This window comes from Sitophilus oryzae, unplaced genomic scaffold (genome assembly GCF_002938485.1).
Source record: "Sitophilus oryzae breed Bouriz unplaced genomic scaffold, Soryzae_2.0 scaffold_41_pilon_pilon, whole genome shotgun sequence".
Classification (NCBI taxonomy): Eukaryota; Metazoa; Arthropoda; class Insecta; order Coleoptera; family Curculionidae; genus Sitophilus; species Sitophilus oryzae.
In genome coordinates this window covers 2,390,929-2,407,764 of record NW_022146996.1, presented here as the reverse complement: position 1 = coordinate 2,407,764, position 16,836 = coordinate 2,390,929, and the positions used below count along the sequence as shown (strand labels likewise).

At 33.5% G+C, this 16,836-nt stretch overlaps 1 protein-coding gene across 5 annotated transcripts in view; it reads right to left on the bottom strand.

Moving 5' to 3' along the window:
• The window catches only part of LOC115885728 (arginyl-tRNA--protein transferase 1), a 31,037-nt gene that overhangs the window by 12,008 nt on the left and 2,193 nt on the right, over nt 1-16,836 (bottom strand). For 2 of the 5 annotated variants that reach the window (XM_030904718.1, XM_030904720.1), the window contains exons 3-7: nt 10,373-10,521; nt 10,147-10,314; nt 9,853-10,088; nt 4,704-4,865; nt 4,298-4,438 (exon numbers count right to left, since the gene is read on the bottom strand). In XM_030904718.1, the coding sequence (XP_030760578.1) occupies nt 4,298-4,438; nt 4,704-4,865; nt 9,853-10,088; nt 10,147-10,314; nt 10,373-10,521 (856 nt within the window). The remainder of the gene's footprint in view (nt 1-4,297; nt 4,439-4,703; nt 4,866-9,852; nt 10,089-10,146; nt 10,315-10,372; nt 10,522-16,836) is intronic. The other 3 variants (XM_030904719.1, XM_030904721.1, XM_030904722.1) reach the window with 3 other exon arrangements.

The following is a 16,836-nucleotide window of genomic DNA, read 5'->3' as shown; positions in this document are numbered from 1 at the left end:
ACCAAGAATCTGGTTTATCAATAGAGATGTGCAGATTATGCACTTGGATAATTGCATAATTTTTAAAAAGGCTTTAAAACGGTTCAAAGTTGATACCTGAGTCATTACTAAACCTTCCTGAGTACATAATACACCCCGCATAATAACGCATAATCGGGTCGTTTTGCAGCATAATGCACAAAGTGCATAATTATCGCATAAAGTGGCATTTTTTCCTTTTTTCTGCAATTTAAGAAGACTATTGTTTGAGCCAATTAAAATTGTTGTGGCGACTTGTGACGATGTTGGAAAAGATTCATCTGTTACACAAAGTACCTACGGCTGATTTCAGAGTTTTACATGGTATAATGTTGAGGTGAAAGAGGCAGTTCAGAACTCCAAAACAAATAAAGATAACACAGATTTTGTATGCAAGATACTGTTAGGATTGAGACCAAATTATCCTGAGTTTTTTACATACTGCATGCAAGTTTTGCATATCCCGGTGGCAAATGTCGATAGCGAACGAGCTTTTTCAGCCTATGGAGATATTCTCTCCCCTAGACGTTGCAGACTTTCTCCTGAAAACGTTGAAGTTATGATGTGTATGTATTTTGGAGATGATTGTTTGGATTGGGTTGTCGAAGATGATGTTGAAAGTTAGCTTTTTATTTAGCTTTTTTATGAGATTAATATTTGATAATATTATTAAACTTTTGTTATCTTGTTAAGATGTTTTATAGTTACCAAAAAATTACATTCTTTAAATATAATATGTTGCGTTTTGTGAAATCTTGTGTGTTTTTTTCTGTTTTTAAAAAACTAACCATTTTCAACACCTTTATCAACACCTTTAACGAAAATACCGACCTTTATGCACTTTTTTACGTAAAAACATAAAATTACTTTTCTTGGAGCATTTTTTCGCATAATAAGTAACTTTTTAATGCATAATAGCCGCATAATGAGCCATTTTTGGGGCATAAAAGCCCCATAATATAACAAAATTTGCATAAAATAGGGGGTGTAAAATGCATAATTTGCACATCTCTATTTATCCAATGGTTTATCAATCAAAATCCAATATACAATATTATATCCAATTTACACGTTTGTATATTTTTTTGTTTTTACACCAATAACACGTTTAAATATTTATGACGTCATTTTTTTAAGAAAACGCCCGAAATTCGGATGCATGAAAACTGAACTTAAACGTTTTGATATTTTGACGTAACCAATTTACCTCTTTTTGTTTCCTAGCCTACTACTATAATTTTTAGACCATATAATCCTAAGCGGCAGCCTAACATTATTTGTTCTCTTAATATCTCCGGTTAGAGAGAAGATAGAAAGTTGCGGTTTGCGCTGATATTTTGGAAATTTTGTGCTCTAGTTAACTGTGTAAACAGAAACATAACCTACTATTTACATTTTTATGCAAAAGCGCAATATCTGTTATGATGTCAAACAGCGCCCTCTAGCTACCACGAAAAAAATTATGGAAACGAAATTTATACTGGATATCATTGAGGAAGAGATGCTCTTTTAAACGAGCCGTAGTTTGTTTAAATTGGGTAACCCAAACCAGAGTTATCCTTATTTTAATAAAAGCAAATTTAACCTTCCCCCACCACTTTGTTTTATGATAGAGCAAAATACTCACATACTAACACCTGGCAATATCTGTTATGATGTCAAACAGCGCCCTCTAGCTACCACGAAAAAAATTCTGGAAACAAAATTTATACTGGAGATCATTAAGGAAGAAAAGCTCTTTTAAACAAGCCCTAGTTTGTTTAAATCGGCTAACCTAAACCAGAGTTACCCTTATTTTAATAAAAGCAAGTTTAACCTTCCCCCACCACTTTATTTTATGAGATAGAGCAAAATACTCTGTATCAAAAAAATTACAAATTTCTCGATGATTGCAATAGTAATATTTAAAATACCTGTTCACCTGCATAAATTTGAGAAAAACTCTGTTTTCTGATTGGCTACCAGAGAAGCGCCCCCTAGCGGACATTTTTTGAACTTGAAAATAATTTCCAGCGATTTTACTTGGTCGATTTACTTATTAGAATTTTTTTCCCCAAAGTTATACGACAAGTAGTTTCTGAGATACAGCCGGCGTCCATTCTTAGTTGGCCACCGGGTACATAATTACAATTTTAGAATGTGTTGATAAAAAATGTAAGCACTAGTTGATTAAAACAATTATACCAATAATATTGCAAAAAATTATAATTTATCCTCTCATAGTATAGCCTATTTAATTTGTTGATTATGTAATGGGCACTCTGTTTATTCACTTGTTTTGTCGAGCTTTTTGAATCCATTTTTGTTTTTGATCAAACAGGTGTGAAAAGTTGTGAAGATATAAAATGTTGTTTCGGGAGAGTTGAATATCCGAGAAAGTTGAGTTATTGAATGTTATTGCACCCAACAACCACGTAATTCTGCCCTCCTTTACGCGTTAACACACACGTTGTTGTTGACAATTTTATTAACATTTGAAATTGTCAAAACACAAAGCGATGCCTAGTTGGCAGTTCGGGTTCTTTTCCACTTATTACAGAAACAGCGTTACGGGTAGTAAAAATTAAGTGGAAATCACACAAACCTCGTACCTGAGTGTTTTATAGTTCCAATAACTGCATTATTAAAAACTAAAATACTTAAATATTATCACAGATTATACAGATTATAAACTTTGTTTTTCTTTATTGTTTTTCGAGGTTCCAATTTTCGGAATCGGGCTGTAGTTAGATTACTAGTTTGCGCACATAGCACGCCCACTTATGGCCTGTAAAATTGTGCACAGCGCCTGACCGGCACAGTTATTAGAGAGATATCGGAAAACCGAATAGCGTCATGCAGTATTTACGCGTACCTTATCATGGTAACGATATACGCGAGTCAATTTTTAACGCAACACCCGCTAATAACGTTCCGCCTGACGTAATTTGCGGATCAACTACACCAAGCGCTATTTCTAAATAACGTTTAAAAATTGCTTAAATGGACATGTGCGGGTATTTGACAACCAGGGCCGGCCGGCGAGATCTTTTATTTTAGGTTACGTTTGAATTGTTTTGAATTATTACTTTAGTTTTATTAGGTAATTTGATATTTAAGTAGTTGGGATTAGTTTTAATTAAATAAATATGGCCCAAAATATGGATCCACCTCTTCCAATATTAAAGAACCTATAAAGAGGCTTATGTTTACAGCAGATGACGACTTAGCCCTTCTAAGAGAATTTGTTGCTTGTTGCCCTAAACCCACTGGCAGACGTTGAACAATAAAGCACTGGAAATAAGCACTTTAGCCCTTTAGTTTTAAAATACCTAGTAAACAAAACAATTTTAAAGTTTTAAATTCAAAGTTAGGTTAAGTTTAAATAGCGGACGCGACGCGAACAGAATTCTTTCCGATCCGATAACTATAAATGAAGAGAGTTAATACCACCTCACGTAAAGGAAATAACACCTGGCCTTATTAACGTCCATGCACGCTATTCGGTTTAGCGATATCTCTCTATTACGCTGTTTATTGTTATTTTACGCGAGTTTATTTTTGCGCACAGGAATTTTAACTCGTTTGCACATCGTCATAAAAAACAATTTTCGTACCACGAATTAGGGACAAAATTTTTATCTGTATACTTATAGGATACCTAATCTGTGATATTATGACAAAGCCACGATTTTAATATTATTTCAATGCGATCAACATCGGAACTGCGTGAAATACTGAGCGAAAACTTCTATTTCTGCCGTATCGAGCACTGCGGTGGGATTTTTAAAATAAACTGAAATGCACCAAGCCTATACTCAAACTCACGATATCACGTAATAGTTTATTAAATAACTAGAAATTACTGACGGTAATACCGGTTCCACATACATATGTCGCGTTGCATTAGCGACTGTTCCAAAGAAATACCGCGACAAAATACTACAATTTTCTCTGGCAGACGCAGGACACCCAGTGGCGTAACTTGACAACTGGGGGCCTCAGTGCAAGATATTTTTGGGGGCCCCGAATAAAGAAAAAATCCATAATAATGTATATTTTTTATTAAATATTTTTTTTGAAGTGCTCTGAGGGGCCCCAAGTTCCTGTGGTTCCAACCGCCCTATGATAGCTACGCCACTGCAGACACCGATGTATAGACCACGTTTTGGTTCAAATGATCGGTTTTCGCATAAAAATTTAACATGTAATTTTCTTTGTTTTTAAAGTTTTGATAATTTCTTTAAGAATAATCATTAATTAAAAATGTCATCAAACGTATAAGCAGAGGAAAAGATACCTTTAGTGGTGTTGTAACGAGAAAATCACAAAAGTCAGTTTCATTGCACTCATCATTATGAACCAATTTCTGATATTTTATGTACAATTTCGCACTTTTACTAAAACTTGAATGTCTTTCTGTCATCATGATGAGTTCTATCTACAAAAATTATCAAGGTCATTATTACTAGACTAATAATATGCAATCATATAGTTACTTTTTATTTTTTTATAGTTATTCTTTTGCTCTGCTCATTTTATTAATTTAAAAATATACCTATGGATAAATATTGTATGATCAAAACTCATGTGTAAATATAGCAGGACTTTTAACGTTGACAGCCAAATATTTTTAGCCAAGTATCAGTTTTCTGTCACCTAAAAGTCATGCTTCATTCAACATTTTGACCATTCAGAATCAATACCTTCAACGGCGAACTAACTAAAAATCTTGTAAAACTATTGATGCTTAATTTCCCAGGTGGGTCATTATGTATTGTTGTTTGGTATTTCTTATATAATTCATATTCGATGTCTTTTACTGTTTCCCATTGAGATCCACATATACTAGTTGGTATTAATTTTAGCTAAAGAAAAAGAATAACTATATACATATTGGTCAAATGTTATTTTTCATTTGTGGTCAATAATAATAGAGGATATCGGCTGTAACTCGCAAACCGATCATCAAAACAAATATTTCAAGTTAAATTGGCCAAGAGAAATTGCTTTAAATTATTGGGTATATCCCTAGATCATATAAACTCACGTGGATACGTAAATCACTATGGAAACTGTCGCAAACATATCAACGACTTATATTTAGCTTCTTTCTTTGTTGCACACGCGGTGCTTCTACTCTATCTGTCCTTGTCGAGGACCGAACATGTTGATATGAAAAATAAATCTTATTTTTACGTGATGAATCTCCCCACGAGAGATGACACATGTTTTTTGTAATACTAAATCTTTTTTGTTACGTGCGAAATCGAAATCACACTCTTGTACGTAATTAGTGATCCTATTTCTTATTGTTCTAAGTTCTCTTCTCTTTTGGCGTTCCTATAATGTTTATTAGCAGATGGATGGAAGATTAAATGTCATTTTTTTTATTTGGCATAACATTGTTCAATGTATTTGTTATACTTTGTTATGTTTTATAGGCATTTGACTCAAAATTTTTAACTCAATTATCTCTTTAACAATTTTTTTTAACTCAAAAATGTAAGGCTTTGTTAAAATTAAGTTAAGTTAGTTTATGTCATTTGAGTGGCCGGTCGTAGCTCCAGCGGTAGTGTGTCGATCTGCGGAGCGGAAGGTACTGAGTTCCATCCCCAGCCAGTACGGTCGCTTAATTTATTTAAATAAAAATATTTATTTATCTAAATAGAGGGACCAACAAACCGCCACACAGTGTAACGAAATCGGGAAATGCGGGACATTAGCCAAAAAAACAAAAAATTTAATTCATTAAGTTTTTTATATAGATGGATAAAGGACATCCCAGAGCTCCACCATGTGAGATATTTCTTCAGTTGGCCTCTTAGTCGGGGAATTATGGCGAGTTAAAGTTATGGTTTCCTTAATTTACTAAATCTGTACAAAAATTTCATACAATGAAATTTATTATTTTCAGAAGTTTCCTTGTGTTGTTCAATTCCAACAATTTTTTCCGTAAAGAGAGGTCTTTTACCAACAACAAACCTGAAAAAAATGTCCCATTTTTTTTCAAGTCTAGTTTCTACATGTTTATTATGACTTTCAAAAAAACGCTTACATTCGCGTAAGGTTATATATACAAAATATCATAGAGTGAACCTTCTAGTATACTGTTATAAATAAATTTCATCCACCTAGATCCGAACCTGAAAGAAAAAAATTAATTTCTTCGGCAATAATTACGGTTTCCATTGATTCGACCATAGTTTGGTGACATGAAAGAGACAGCAGAACTATTTGTTTCCCTTTACGGTTGGTATTATATGCCTTCAAGCATTCATATGCTTTTGATTCATGGTGCAGATATCTGTGAACGTTTTCAATTTACACCCATCGGCAAAATGTCCGAAGAAGCATCTGAATCAAGAAACAAAGAATTTCGATCGTTCCGCCAAAATTTTTCCAGGAAGAGTGGTCGTAAGGAAACTATTGAAGATATATTGCACAACTTATTGATATATTCAGATCCTCTACTTTCACATCTGCGACCAAAGCACTCTAAAAATAAAAAAAGTACCTGTTTCCGGAAGCGAAAGAGCTCTTGTATATGGAGCTCGGACCAAATGACCCCTCTTTATCACTACCACAAACCATTCGAGGCGAACAAAATAGATCGAGGAATGTGGACAGATATAACATTCCTGCAGGATGGACTAACCTGGTATACAGACGGGTCAAAGACCGCTGAAGGAACAGGAGCTGGAGTATTTGGGGAAAGACCAAGGGCAAGTTTATCCTTTTCCTTGGGTAAACACTCAACCGTATTCCAGACAGAAATCTTCGCCATTCTACAATGTGCGAGAAAACAATAGAAGAGCTTATTCAGATAAGCTCATCAATATATGCTCAGACAGTCAGGCGGCACTTGGGGCGCTTATGAGCCCAAAGGTATCGTCGAGACTCGTCTGGGAATGCCTAGGTGAACTGGAAGCTCTGGCTCGACGGAACAGAATTAAATTATTCTGGGTGCCGGGCCACAGCGGCATCAAGGCAACGAAAAAGCCGATGAGCTAGCTAGGCAAGGATCATCGGCATCTTATCTTGGTCCAGAGCCAGTACTGGGAATACCCAAATGTATGGCCCGTAGTGCACTAAAACTCTGGATCAGGGAAAAGCAGAATGTCCACTGGAGAAACAGACAGGGGCACAGGCACAGCAAGGCTTTTATCCAAGGACCTAGCTCCAAAACCGCAAAAGAACTGCTAATGCTTAGCAGGAATAAATTGCGGATTACAACAGGCCTCTTGACAGGACATATGGCTGTCAAGTGTTACCTGAACAAGCTCAATCTGTATCAAGGAAGTCTTTGCTGCAGACTCTGCGATAAAGATCTTGAAACAGCGGAGCACATAATATGTCACTGCGAGGCTCTGGATCGCAAGCGACACTTTTTATTTGGGAAAGCTAGGCTAGAACCGGAGGAACTATGCTCCCATCCTATCAAGGACCTGCATAAGTTAGTGCAGGGCACAGGGATAGGAGAACGGGTGCAGATATAGAAAGGGGACAAACACAATAGGCCTCACAGGTCGCAGTGTTTCCGGCAGAGGACGGCCCCTTACTGTAAAGAAAAAAAAAATATGGATGGAGAAGAAATTGAGAATGATTTTTAAGCATGTTTTATGTAAGTGCCTTACATATTATGTTATTTTGGAATAATATACACCCCACATAAATTATCGTATCACTTATTAATTTGGAAAACTGCAAAGTATTCTCTTGGTTAACAATAATCTCAAAAGTTATTTGCATTAATAGCAACTTGTTAAGGAATGGAAAGTATATCATAACTCAGGCAGACCTTAGATTTAAGTTTTTCACATAAAAATGTTTGAAGCGTTTCAAGAATAAAAACTACGAAAAATATAAGTGTTGCGAAATTTTTTGTGAGGTGTGTATTATGGTTTCGTTTGTTGAAGATGAATAAGTTTTTTTCCTATATTATCATATTATTTAATACTGTTTAAAGATATTTGCCACTTGTGTCGTTCTCTTTGAGTTTTGCAGTCTTATCTAATTTATCCCTGATTATTTGAATATTTAGGAATGTTGATTGAGTTTTGGCCTATTAGCGGGAGATAAATGATTGCTCAACAGTAATTTGATAACGTTTTTGGTCCATAAGAGCTATAAACTCTTCGTAAATAAAAAAATATACCTGTAAAGTCCTTTTATAAAACTTCGTATTTTTTTTGACCTTCTATTACGCCATTTTTTTCTCGTTTCGCCCTGTAGCAAAAATTCCTAGTCGTATTATAAAAAATTTCAGCGAGAATAGTGATAACTGAAGAAAAATGCCAACGTCCCACTATTTTAGTTTTCGTTACACTGTGCGCCACCTCAAGGAAGGCAATGGCAAACCACCTTGCCTTGTACAGCCTCTCAAATAGTGCCGTTCGGAAGTATGGCACTGTAAGAAGAAGAAGAAGAATGTCATTTGATGTGAATTTTAAGTTACCAATGATTTTCTTCGTTTGCGTTCATTTGTGTTTATCTTAATGTTCATATTAATTTTCTCGTTCTAAGTAATCAACTTAATAATTTTATATTATTTTCATGAAAAAACTCAATTATCAATTTTACTTTGGAAAACCATCCCTTAGCGAATTGTAGCCTCAACTTTTGTGAGCGTTTTGGTTTTTTAATCACCATATTATCTCTTTTTGTATTGGAGATATGCTGTTTTAAAACGAACGCCTCGGAAAAATTCAGAATTCATTTCCGAAAAGGCAGAAAGTTTTATGTGTAAATAATCAAAGCGACATAGGCGAAAACGGATTTATGAGTATTTGCAATATGAGAAAAACGGTTGTCAAATTAAAAAATGCTATTATCTGTAACAGATGTTGCTCGTATTGTGGCTTTAATTGGGGATGGCAGAAGTCAACGTTATGTCTCCGATACCCTGGGTATCTTTCGAACAGCAGTCCAGGATGCCTGGAATCGGTATATGGAAACGGGAGATTTCACCAGGCGAGTGGACACTAGATATTAGTCCTTTAAAATTTCTTTAGCTGTTTTTTAATTTTCTTGTTTTAGTTAGTTTACGTCTACGTTCTGATGTTTGATTTGATTTTAAAGCTTTTTTCAAAGCGTTTGTTTTAAAGCAGCGTATCTATACAATACAGAGATAATGTTAATGATTAAAAAAACAAAATGCTCAAAAAAGATGAGGCTACAATGTGATTTGATTTAGCAATAGCTACTACAGCTGCTGCACCCTACAGGATGTTACAAAGTTTGAGCAAAAAACTTCGTCTTATTGTTGTGCCCTGTATATGCTCTAAATAAATTCGGAATAAAAATTGCTGACGTAGCATCCGTTAAGAAGGAATTAATTTACAATTTAAAAAAAAATCATCAAAATCTAATAAGTGGTTCGCGAGAAATCTAATTTTGAAATTGGGACTAGTTTTTATTGGCCGGTTTTTTTGCTGGTGAGTGTATATTATTTTTTATATATTTATATTTTCTATTTTATGACATAAAAATGACATATACACAAAAGAAAGACAGAACTATTGGTCAGTCAATGTCAAAGACAAAGGTAATCAGATAGCCGAATGTCGCTGACGTGTCTTCAACAAAAATGAAGCGAATTTACTTATCCACGAAGTTTATAAGATCTAAACTCCAACCCAAACAGAGATACTATCTACATTTGATTGTAAAAATGTTTAATCCTTTCCTCGCCACTTTATTTTTGACAAAAAAGTATGTAATTTACTTTTTTTTATAAATACGTTTTTCCTTAAGCCCTTTCATTGACGGTTCCCGAGTTATAACCGGCGTTCCATACTATTGAACCACCCTTTGGAAATAACGAATTAATATTGTATAACGATATATGCTCACCTTTAATTTATGTTGTGAGGTAGAGGAGATATCGTTTAAAAAATCAGTTAGGGACTTTTGTGTACTAACAGAATTAGTAACTTCATAATTTTTATCTTGCTGTAACATTTTCTCCCTCTTTTTTTCTAATCTTAACAACTTAGCTTTTTTACAGGGAGGTTTATTAGGATCTGCCCCAGATCCCAGCTTAAAAGACTTCTCGAGTTTAATAATTTCTGAAGTGTTACCCATGTCTTCTAAATGATAAAATTTATAAATTTCAAGTTACGCAACAATATTCTACAATGAATTTACCTTTAGTATCTGATTTTGATTGGCCGGCTGGAGACATCCTATCATCTTCTGTCGGAAAATATTTATCAGGTTCTTTTTCACTAGCACCAATTTGAACAGCTGTTTCAGATGCAATATTATTTTCTTGTATTAATTGGCTTACATTTATACTACAAGGCTTATTGAAACCTACATAAAAATTTAACTTTAAAAATAATCATCTTTATTTAAAAAATACAAATATTACCTTGGAGTTCAGTCATTCCTATTTCTTCAGTTTCATCCTGTTGGTTCAATGAATCATTTTTATTATAAATTCCATCATTTAAGAACTTGTTAAACTTTTTAATAATCTTTTTATGAGACTTATTTAAACTGAAATCTAGTGCATTACACCTAAAAATAGGCAACATAAATATTAATATTTCTTATGAGAAAATGCCATAATCAGTTATACTACACTTTAAAATAGAGATGAGCAAAACTGCGATTCGCCAATCGCAATTGACACTGCGATTGCGATTTTTAAATCGCTGCGACTGTTTAACATCTGCAACACATCGTGTGTAATCATAATAAAAACATTTTCCAATGCACGTCATCAATCATATCGACATTGACACTAATGTCTATAAACCTGACTATATAAATGAAATGTTGGCAAAAATGTTTAAATTTGTTGTATAATTTAAGATATCGAGCAGCTCTTTATTTTACTTTATAGAGCAAATGATTGTAACAGATATTTTATTTAGATTAAAGCTGCAAAAATTAGTTTAAATCGAATTTTATTATCGCTATGTTGGTCACATTGCGTCGTGTTCACCAATGTTGTTATTTCATAATTATCCTAGTGTCAGTCATTATTTTGTATAATATCGTGTTGTTGTTGAATCTTTGTGAGTAATTCTCGTTTTTTGCCTATTTTCATTGTCTTTTTTTGAAAATTGCTCTTTTAAGCACAAACAGTTCTTTTAAGAACTAAATTGTCGAGTTTTTGTATTGCATTTCTTGAAATTGTGTGTTGAAAATATGCCGAAGCATTTAAACTGTTGAAGCAAGGAGCTTGTAGCTTCCCTGTTTTTTCAAACTATTTTGAATGAGAACGTGACAATAAAGGTCGTAAAAGTTTGATTGATTATATATTACTCTATGTATATTTTTCCTATATATAAGGATGTGATTAATAAGTGATAATCGTTTAAGTGATTATCACTTGGTTGCCATATTGTAATTGTCATTTTTTGAAAGTCAGCGGCTGAGTGGCTGAGTAAGCGATTTCCCTAAACGGTCTATTCTGACGAACAGCAAGTCAGCCGCTGTGCAAAATTCTCAGCGGTAAATATTTAGGCTGAGACAAGTCAGCCTTAATCTATTTCCTTATCTGTGGTCAACTAATGTAAAATAACTTTAATTTTCTCAGTTTATAGTTTACTTTTTATGGTTTATTGAAGTTCAATCGTAGTTAATCGAATCTTTAAAAAATAGGAGATATTTGTTGCCAAAAAAGTTACAAAGCGGCAGGTTAATCTAAAACGTTCGAAAAACACTTGTAAATAAAGATCGAAGAAGTTAAAGAAATAAAGAAAATTCAACTTGATTTCCATCTCATGTTGAATTTTCTAAATACAATAAATTTAAGAAAAAATACTACTTTTTGAAAAAATCTAAATCAGCATAAATAACTTTTGATTGTAATTATAATACCGTCTGATCGAAAAAAAATGCCTGCGGGAATTATAAATAACGATCGATAATATTCCCTATATAAGTTTACATATAAAGTAACAGCAATCTTCACCTCCACATCACCCCTGACGTCGTTTTTTATATTGTAGGGTATTTACACCGTCAGTAATTTTATTTGTACCATGCCATCGAAACAAAATGTGTAAAAGGTGACTTGAACTGCCAGTTCCTGTTATTTTAAGTTGTTTTGTTTAGGTGTATAAGTAAAATTATTTTTATAAACTGTTATTTTTTAGAAATTTAATGTTTAATACTGTATTGTCAAATAATATATTTTCAATTATTAAATGATCAGCCAGTAATAATAATTCTTTTTTCAAAATAATTTTTATTCTAAAGACTAGAGATCGATTATAGACCGATTTGACGCAGACGATTTATTTAATTTCTGTCAAATTTTTATAGTAGACAGAGAGCGTATGACACAGCTACTGTTTCTTGTTCTTTCTGCTGCTTTGTGTCGTTTAGGGAATATCGTAAGCTGCTGGTCAGCGAATTCTACGCTGAATGTCAGCGGCTGTGTTCCCTAAACGCGCCTATTAATTCAGAAGATGTTCAGAAGTCATTTCTGTCAGTTCCACAAAATATCCCGTCAATTCTTATTACAAAATGGCAATTTTTATAATAAAAATGTTTAAGATAAGAAGGATATATGTACTTTATTTCGTTGTATAATCTTTTGAATACAACTCGATGTTTCGGGATTACCGAATAATACTTTTACCTGACACGAAATGCGTTACCCGGCAACACTACGACTCCGAAGGTAAAATATATAGTACGAGAGCTAGCAACGTCGGAAAAACAAGTATTTTAAGACGTCTGGCTCTTTGATATATCTTTTACTATGCTCTCTAGAACAGCATGCGGCCCGTCTGGCTGCCGGTAAACTTTGCGTTCCCTACCTATTGAAAGAAGATCCTATATTTTTATTAGTCCTTTAAATTCTAGTATTGAATATAAATCAAACATGCCTCCATAGCGCAGTGCGTAGAGTTTCCGACCACAAACCGATGATTCAGAGTTCGAATCCGGGTCAGGGCAAAGACTTTTTTATTTTATTTTCGTTTATATTTTGATAGTAAAATATTAAATATTTTTTTTTTAATCACCAGAATTATTTAATACTTTACTATCAGAATATAAACGAAAATAAAACAAAAAGTCTTTGCCCTGACCCGGATTCGAACTATGAATCATCGGTTCGTGGTCAGAAACTCTATGCACTGCGCTATGGAGACACGTTCGATTTATATTCAATACTACAACTTATAGGACTAAATTAATAAAAAATAAAGGATCTTCTTCCGATGCGCAGTAGTGAATGCAACGGGTATCGGCAGCCAGACGGGCCGCATGCTGTTCCAGAGAATATAGTTAAAGATATATCAAAGAGCCAGACGTCTTAAAATACTTTCTCGAAAATGTTGCTAGCTCTCAGAGTAATAGGAGGTACTACAAAAAGTTAAATACAAAAGTTATAGGATTTTTAAATATCTATTAGCGAGTAATAAATTTAAGTATACAGGGTCGTTCATAAAGTCATAGCACCTCAAAATTTCATTTTTTTTAAATGGAACCCCCTGTATATTATTGCATATTTCGGTTCCTCCTTCAATTCTAAGCAAAAATCGAGATACACACAATGTACCTCAAACCAACCGTTTCTGAGTTATTGACTTTTGAAAATATCACTTTTGATAATGACAATATCATAATTTGATTTAATTAATTTCGATATGTTCAGTTTTATTTAACGATGGCATTCTGCCGAAACTGTGACACATAATAATATTTGACATTAGTTTTCAAGTTAGCGTTTATAGATGTATAAAATGAGATGTTATCAAGTCCGGAAATTACAAAATATTCGTTTAATATTTCAATTCTTCAATTTATGTGCCGGGTGGCCAACTAAGAATGGACGCCGGCTGTATCTCAGAAACTACTCATCATATAACTTTGGGAAAAAATTCTAATAAGTAAATCGACCAAGAGAAATCGCTGGAAATTATTCTCAAGTTCGAAAAATGTCCGCTAGGGGGCGTTTCTCTGATAGCCAATCAGAAAACAGGGTTTTTCTCAAAAATATGCAGGTGAACAGGTATTTTAAATATTACTATTGTAATCATCGAGAAATTTGTAATTTTTTTGATACAGAGTATTTTGCTCTATCTCACAAAATAAAGTGGTGGGGGAAGGTTAAACTTGCTTTTATTAAAATAAGGGTAACTCTGGTTTAGGTTAGCCGATTTAAACAAACTAGGGCTTGTTTAAAAGAGCTTTTCTTCCTTAATGATCTCCAGTATAAATTTTGTTTCCAGAATTTTTTTCGTGGTAGCTAGAGGGCGCTGTTTGACATCATAACAGATATTGCGCTTTTGCATCAAAAATTTAAATAGGAGGCTATATTTCTTTTTTCACAGTTAAATAGAGCACAAAATTTCCAAAATATTAGCGCAAACCGCAACTCAGAAAATAAATCATATTAAGCTGTCGCCTAGGATTATAAGGTCTAAAAATTATAGTAGTAGGCTAGGAAACAAAGAGGTAAATTGGTGACGTCAAAATATCAAAACATATATTTTAGTTTTATTTTAATATCATTTAATTGTTATTATTGTTTTATTGTTATTGTCGCCCGCTTCTGGGCAAAACATGTTTAGTTTCCCGTCTCAAATGATGTTTATACATGCTATGTTTGTTTTATATCTATGTTTTAATGTACTGTGGTTTCATGTATAACTTTTATGTTTGCAATTTTACTTATTATTATTATTCGTTTGCGCACGTATTTTTGTACGGTATAATATGTAAGAAACGGCGGTGATGCAAGTTTCTAACACTCTATTGGTTTGTTAAAGATTGAGGTGTCGTCTTACTATTGCTGCTGTTTGAAGAACGACAGCCTTCTGGAGTTGTATATAGAGTAACGGTGGAAGATCTAACTTTTTTAAACTATGGTGGAGGGCCTTTGGTATTACGCCCGTTGATGAAATTATAATGGGTACGATATTCACTTCGTTTTGCTTCCATAAACTTTTAACTTGTTCAGCTAGTGCGGTATATTTACTTAACTTCTCACTCCATGTAGACTGCAGATTATGGGTGTTAGGAATCCCGACATCTATAAGGTAAGTTAATGCCCTCTCTTTTATGGTGAATGTTAGATCTGGTCGGTTATGCGGAGTTATTTTGTCAGTAAGTATACTTCTGTTCCAGTAGAGTTTAAAGTGGGCATTTTCTAACACATTTTCAGGTTCATATCTGTAATAAGGTGTAATATCTTCTTTTAAATGACAAAGGGTTGCTAACTTTTGATGAATGATTTTCGCTACTTGGTCGTGTCTTTGGAGGTAGGAGGTTGGTGCTAGCACTCGACATCCAGCTGTCACGTGCTGGATAGTTTCACCAGGTTCATGACATCTTCGGCATTGATCTACTACATTCGGCTCTTTTAGGATGAATTTTCTGTAGTTCCTCGTAGCTATGACCTGGTCCTTATTATTATTATTATTATTATTATTATTATATGTAATTATTGTTGTTATTGTTGTTGTATGTGATATTATATGTATATGAAATGTAATCTTGATGATGCTTCTGACACGAATAAATATATATAATTGTTATTTATCCATATTCGTTCTTCATTTGACCGCATAAATTAAAACCCAGGCATATTGAAACCGATGAACTAGCTGGCCATGGAAATATGCCGCTCCAGCGTCTCTATCTACTAAAAAAATTCTGGAAACAAAATTTATGCTGGAGATCATTAAGGAAGAAAAGCTCTTTTAAACGAGCCCTAGTTTGTTTAAATCGGCTAACCTAAACCAGAGTTATCCTTATTTTAATAAAAGCAAGTTTAACCTTCCCCCACCACTTTATTTTATGAGATAGAGCAAAATACTCTGAATCAAAAAAATTACAAATTTCTCGATGATTACAATAATAATATTTAAAATACCTGTTCACCTGCATATTTTTGAGAAAAACCCTGTTTTCTAATTGGAGAAACGCCCCCTAGCGGACATTTTTCGAACTTGAAAATAATTTCCAGCGATTTCTCTTGGTCGATTTACTTATTAGAATTTTTTCCCCAAATTTATACGATAAGTAGTTTCTGAGATACAGCCGGCGTCCATTCTTGGTTGGCCACCCGTACAGGGACATCATTTTTAGTGTCTCACTCGATTTATAATTTTCCAGTTTCGTATTTAAAAATAGTAGAAAGATTTTCTAATATAATTTTTCGCTAGGATGCCGATTCTCTACATCAATTTTTTTTAAAACGTCAATCTTGACAGTTACGATGCCATCTTGATTTTTTTTAAATGGAAACCCGCACATATTTTAGCATGGTCCGGTAGACATATTTTTGCTAATTTCAAAAATATATAGTTTAGCATACTTTGCACTTACCGTTTTCGATATACAGTGGATTTAAGAATGAATTGTTCCAGAATCATTTTAAGTGTCTCACCCAATTTAAAATTTTCCTCTTTTCTATTTTAAAATAATAAAAAGATATTTTAATGTAATTTTTCGCGAGGGTGTCGACTTTCTACATTAAAATTTTTTAAAACGTCAATTTTGACAGATACGACGCCATCTTGATTTTTTTTTAATGGAAACCCGCACATATTTTAGCATGGTCTGGTAGACATATTTTAGCTAATTTCAAAAATATATAGTTTAGTGTACTTTGATGTACTTGTTTTCGATATACAGTGGATTTAAAAATGAATTGTTCCAGAATCATTTTAAGTGTCTCACCCAATTTAAAATTTTTCTCTTTTCTATTCTAAGATAGTAAAAAGATATTTTAATGTAATTTTTCGCGAGGGTGTCGACTTTCTACATTAAAATTTTTTAAAACGTCAATTTTGACCGATACGACGGGTTCCCATTTAAAAAAAAATCAAGATGGTGTCGTATCTGTCAAAATTGACGTTTTAA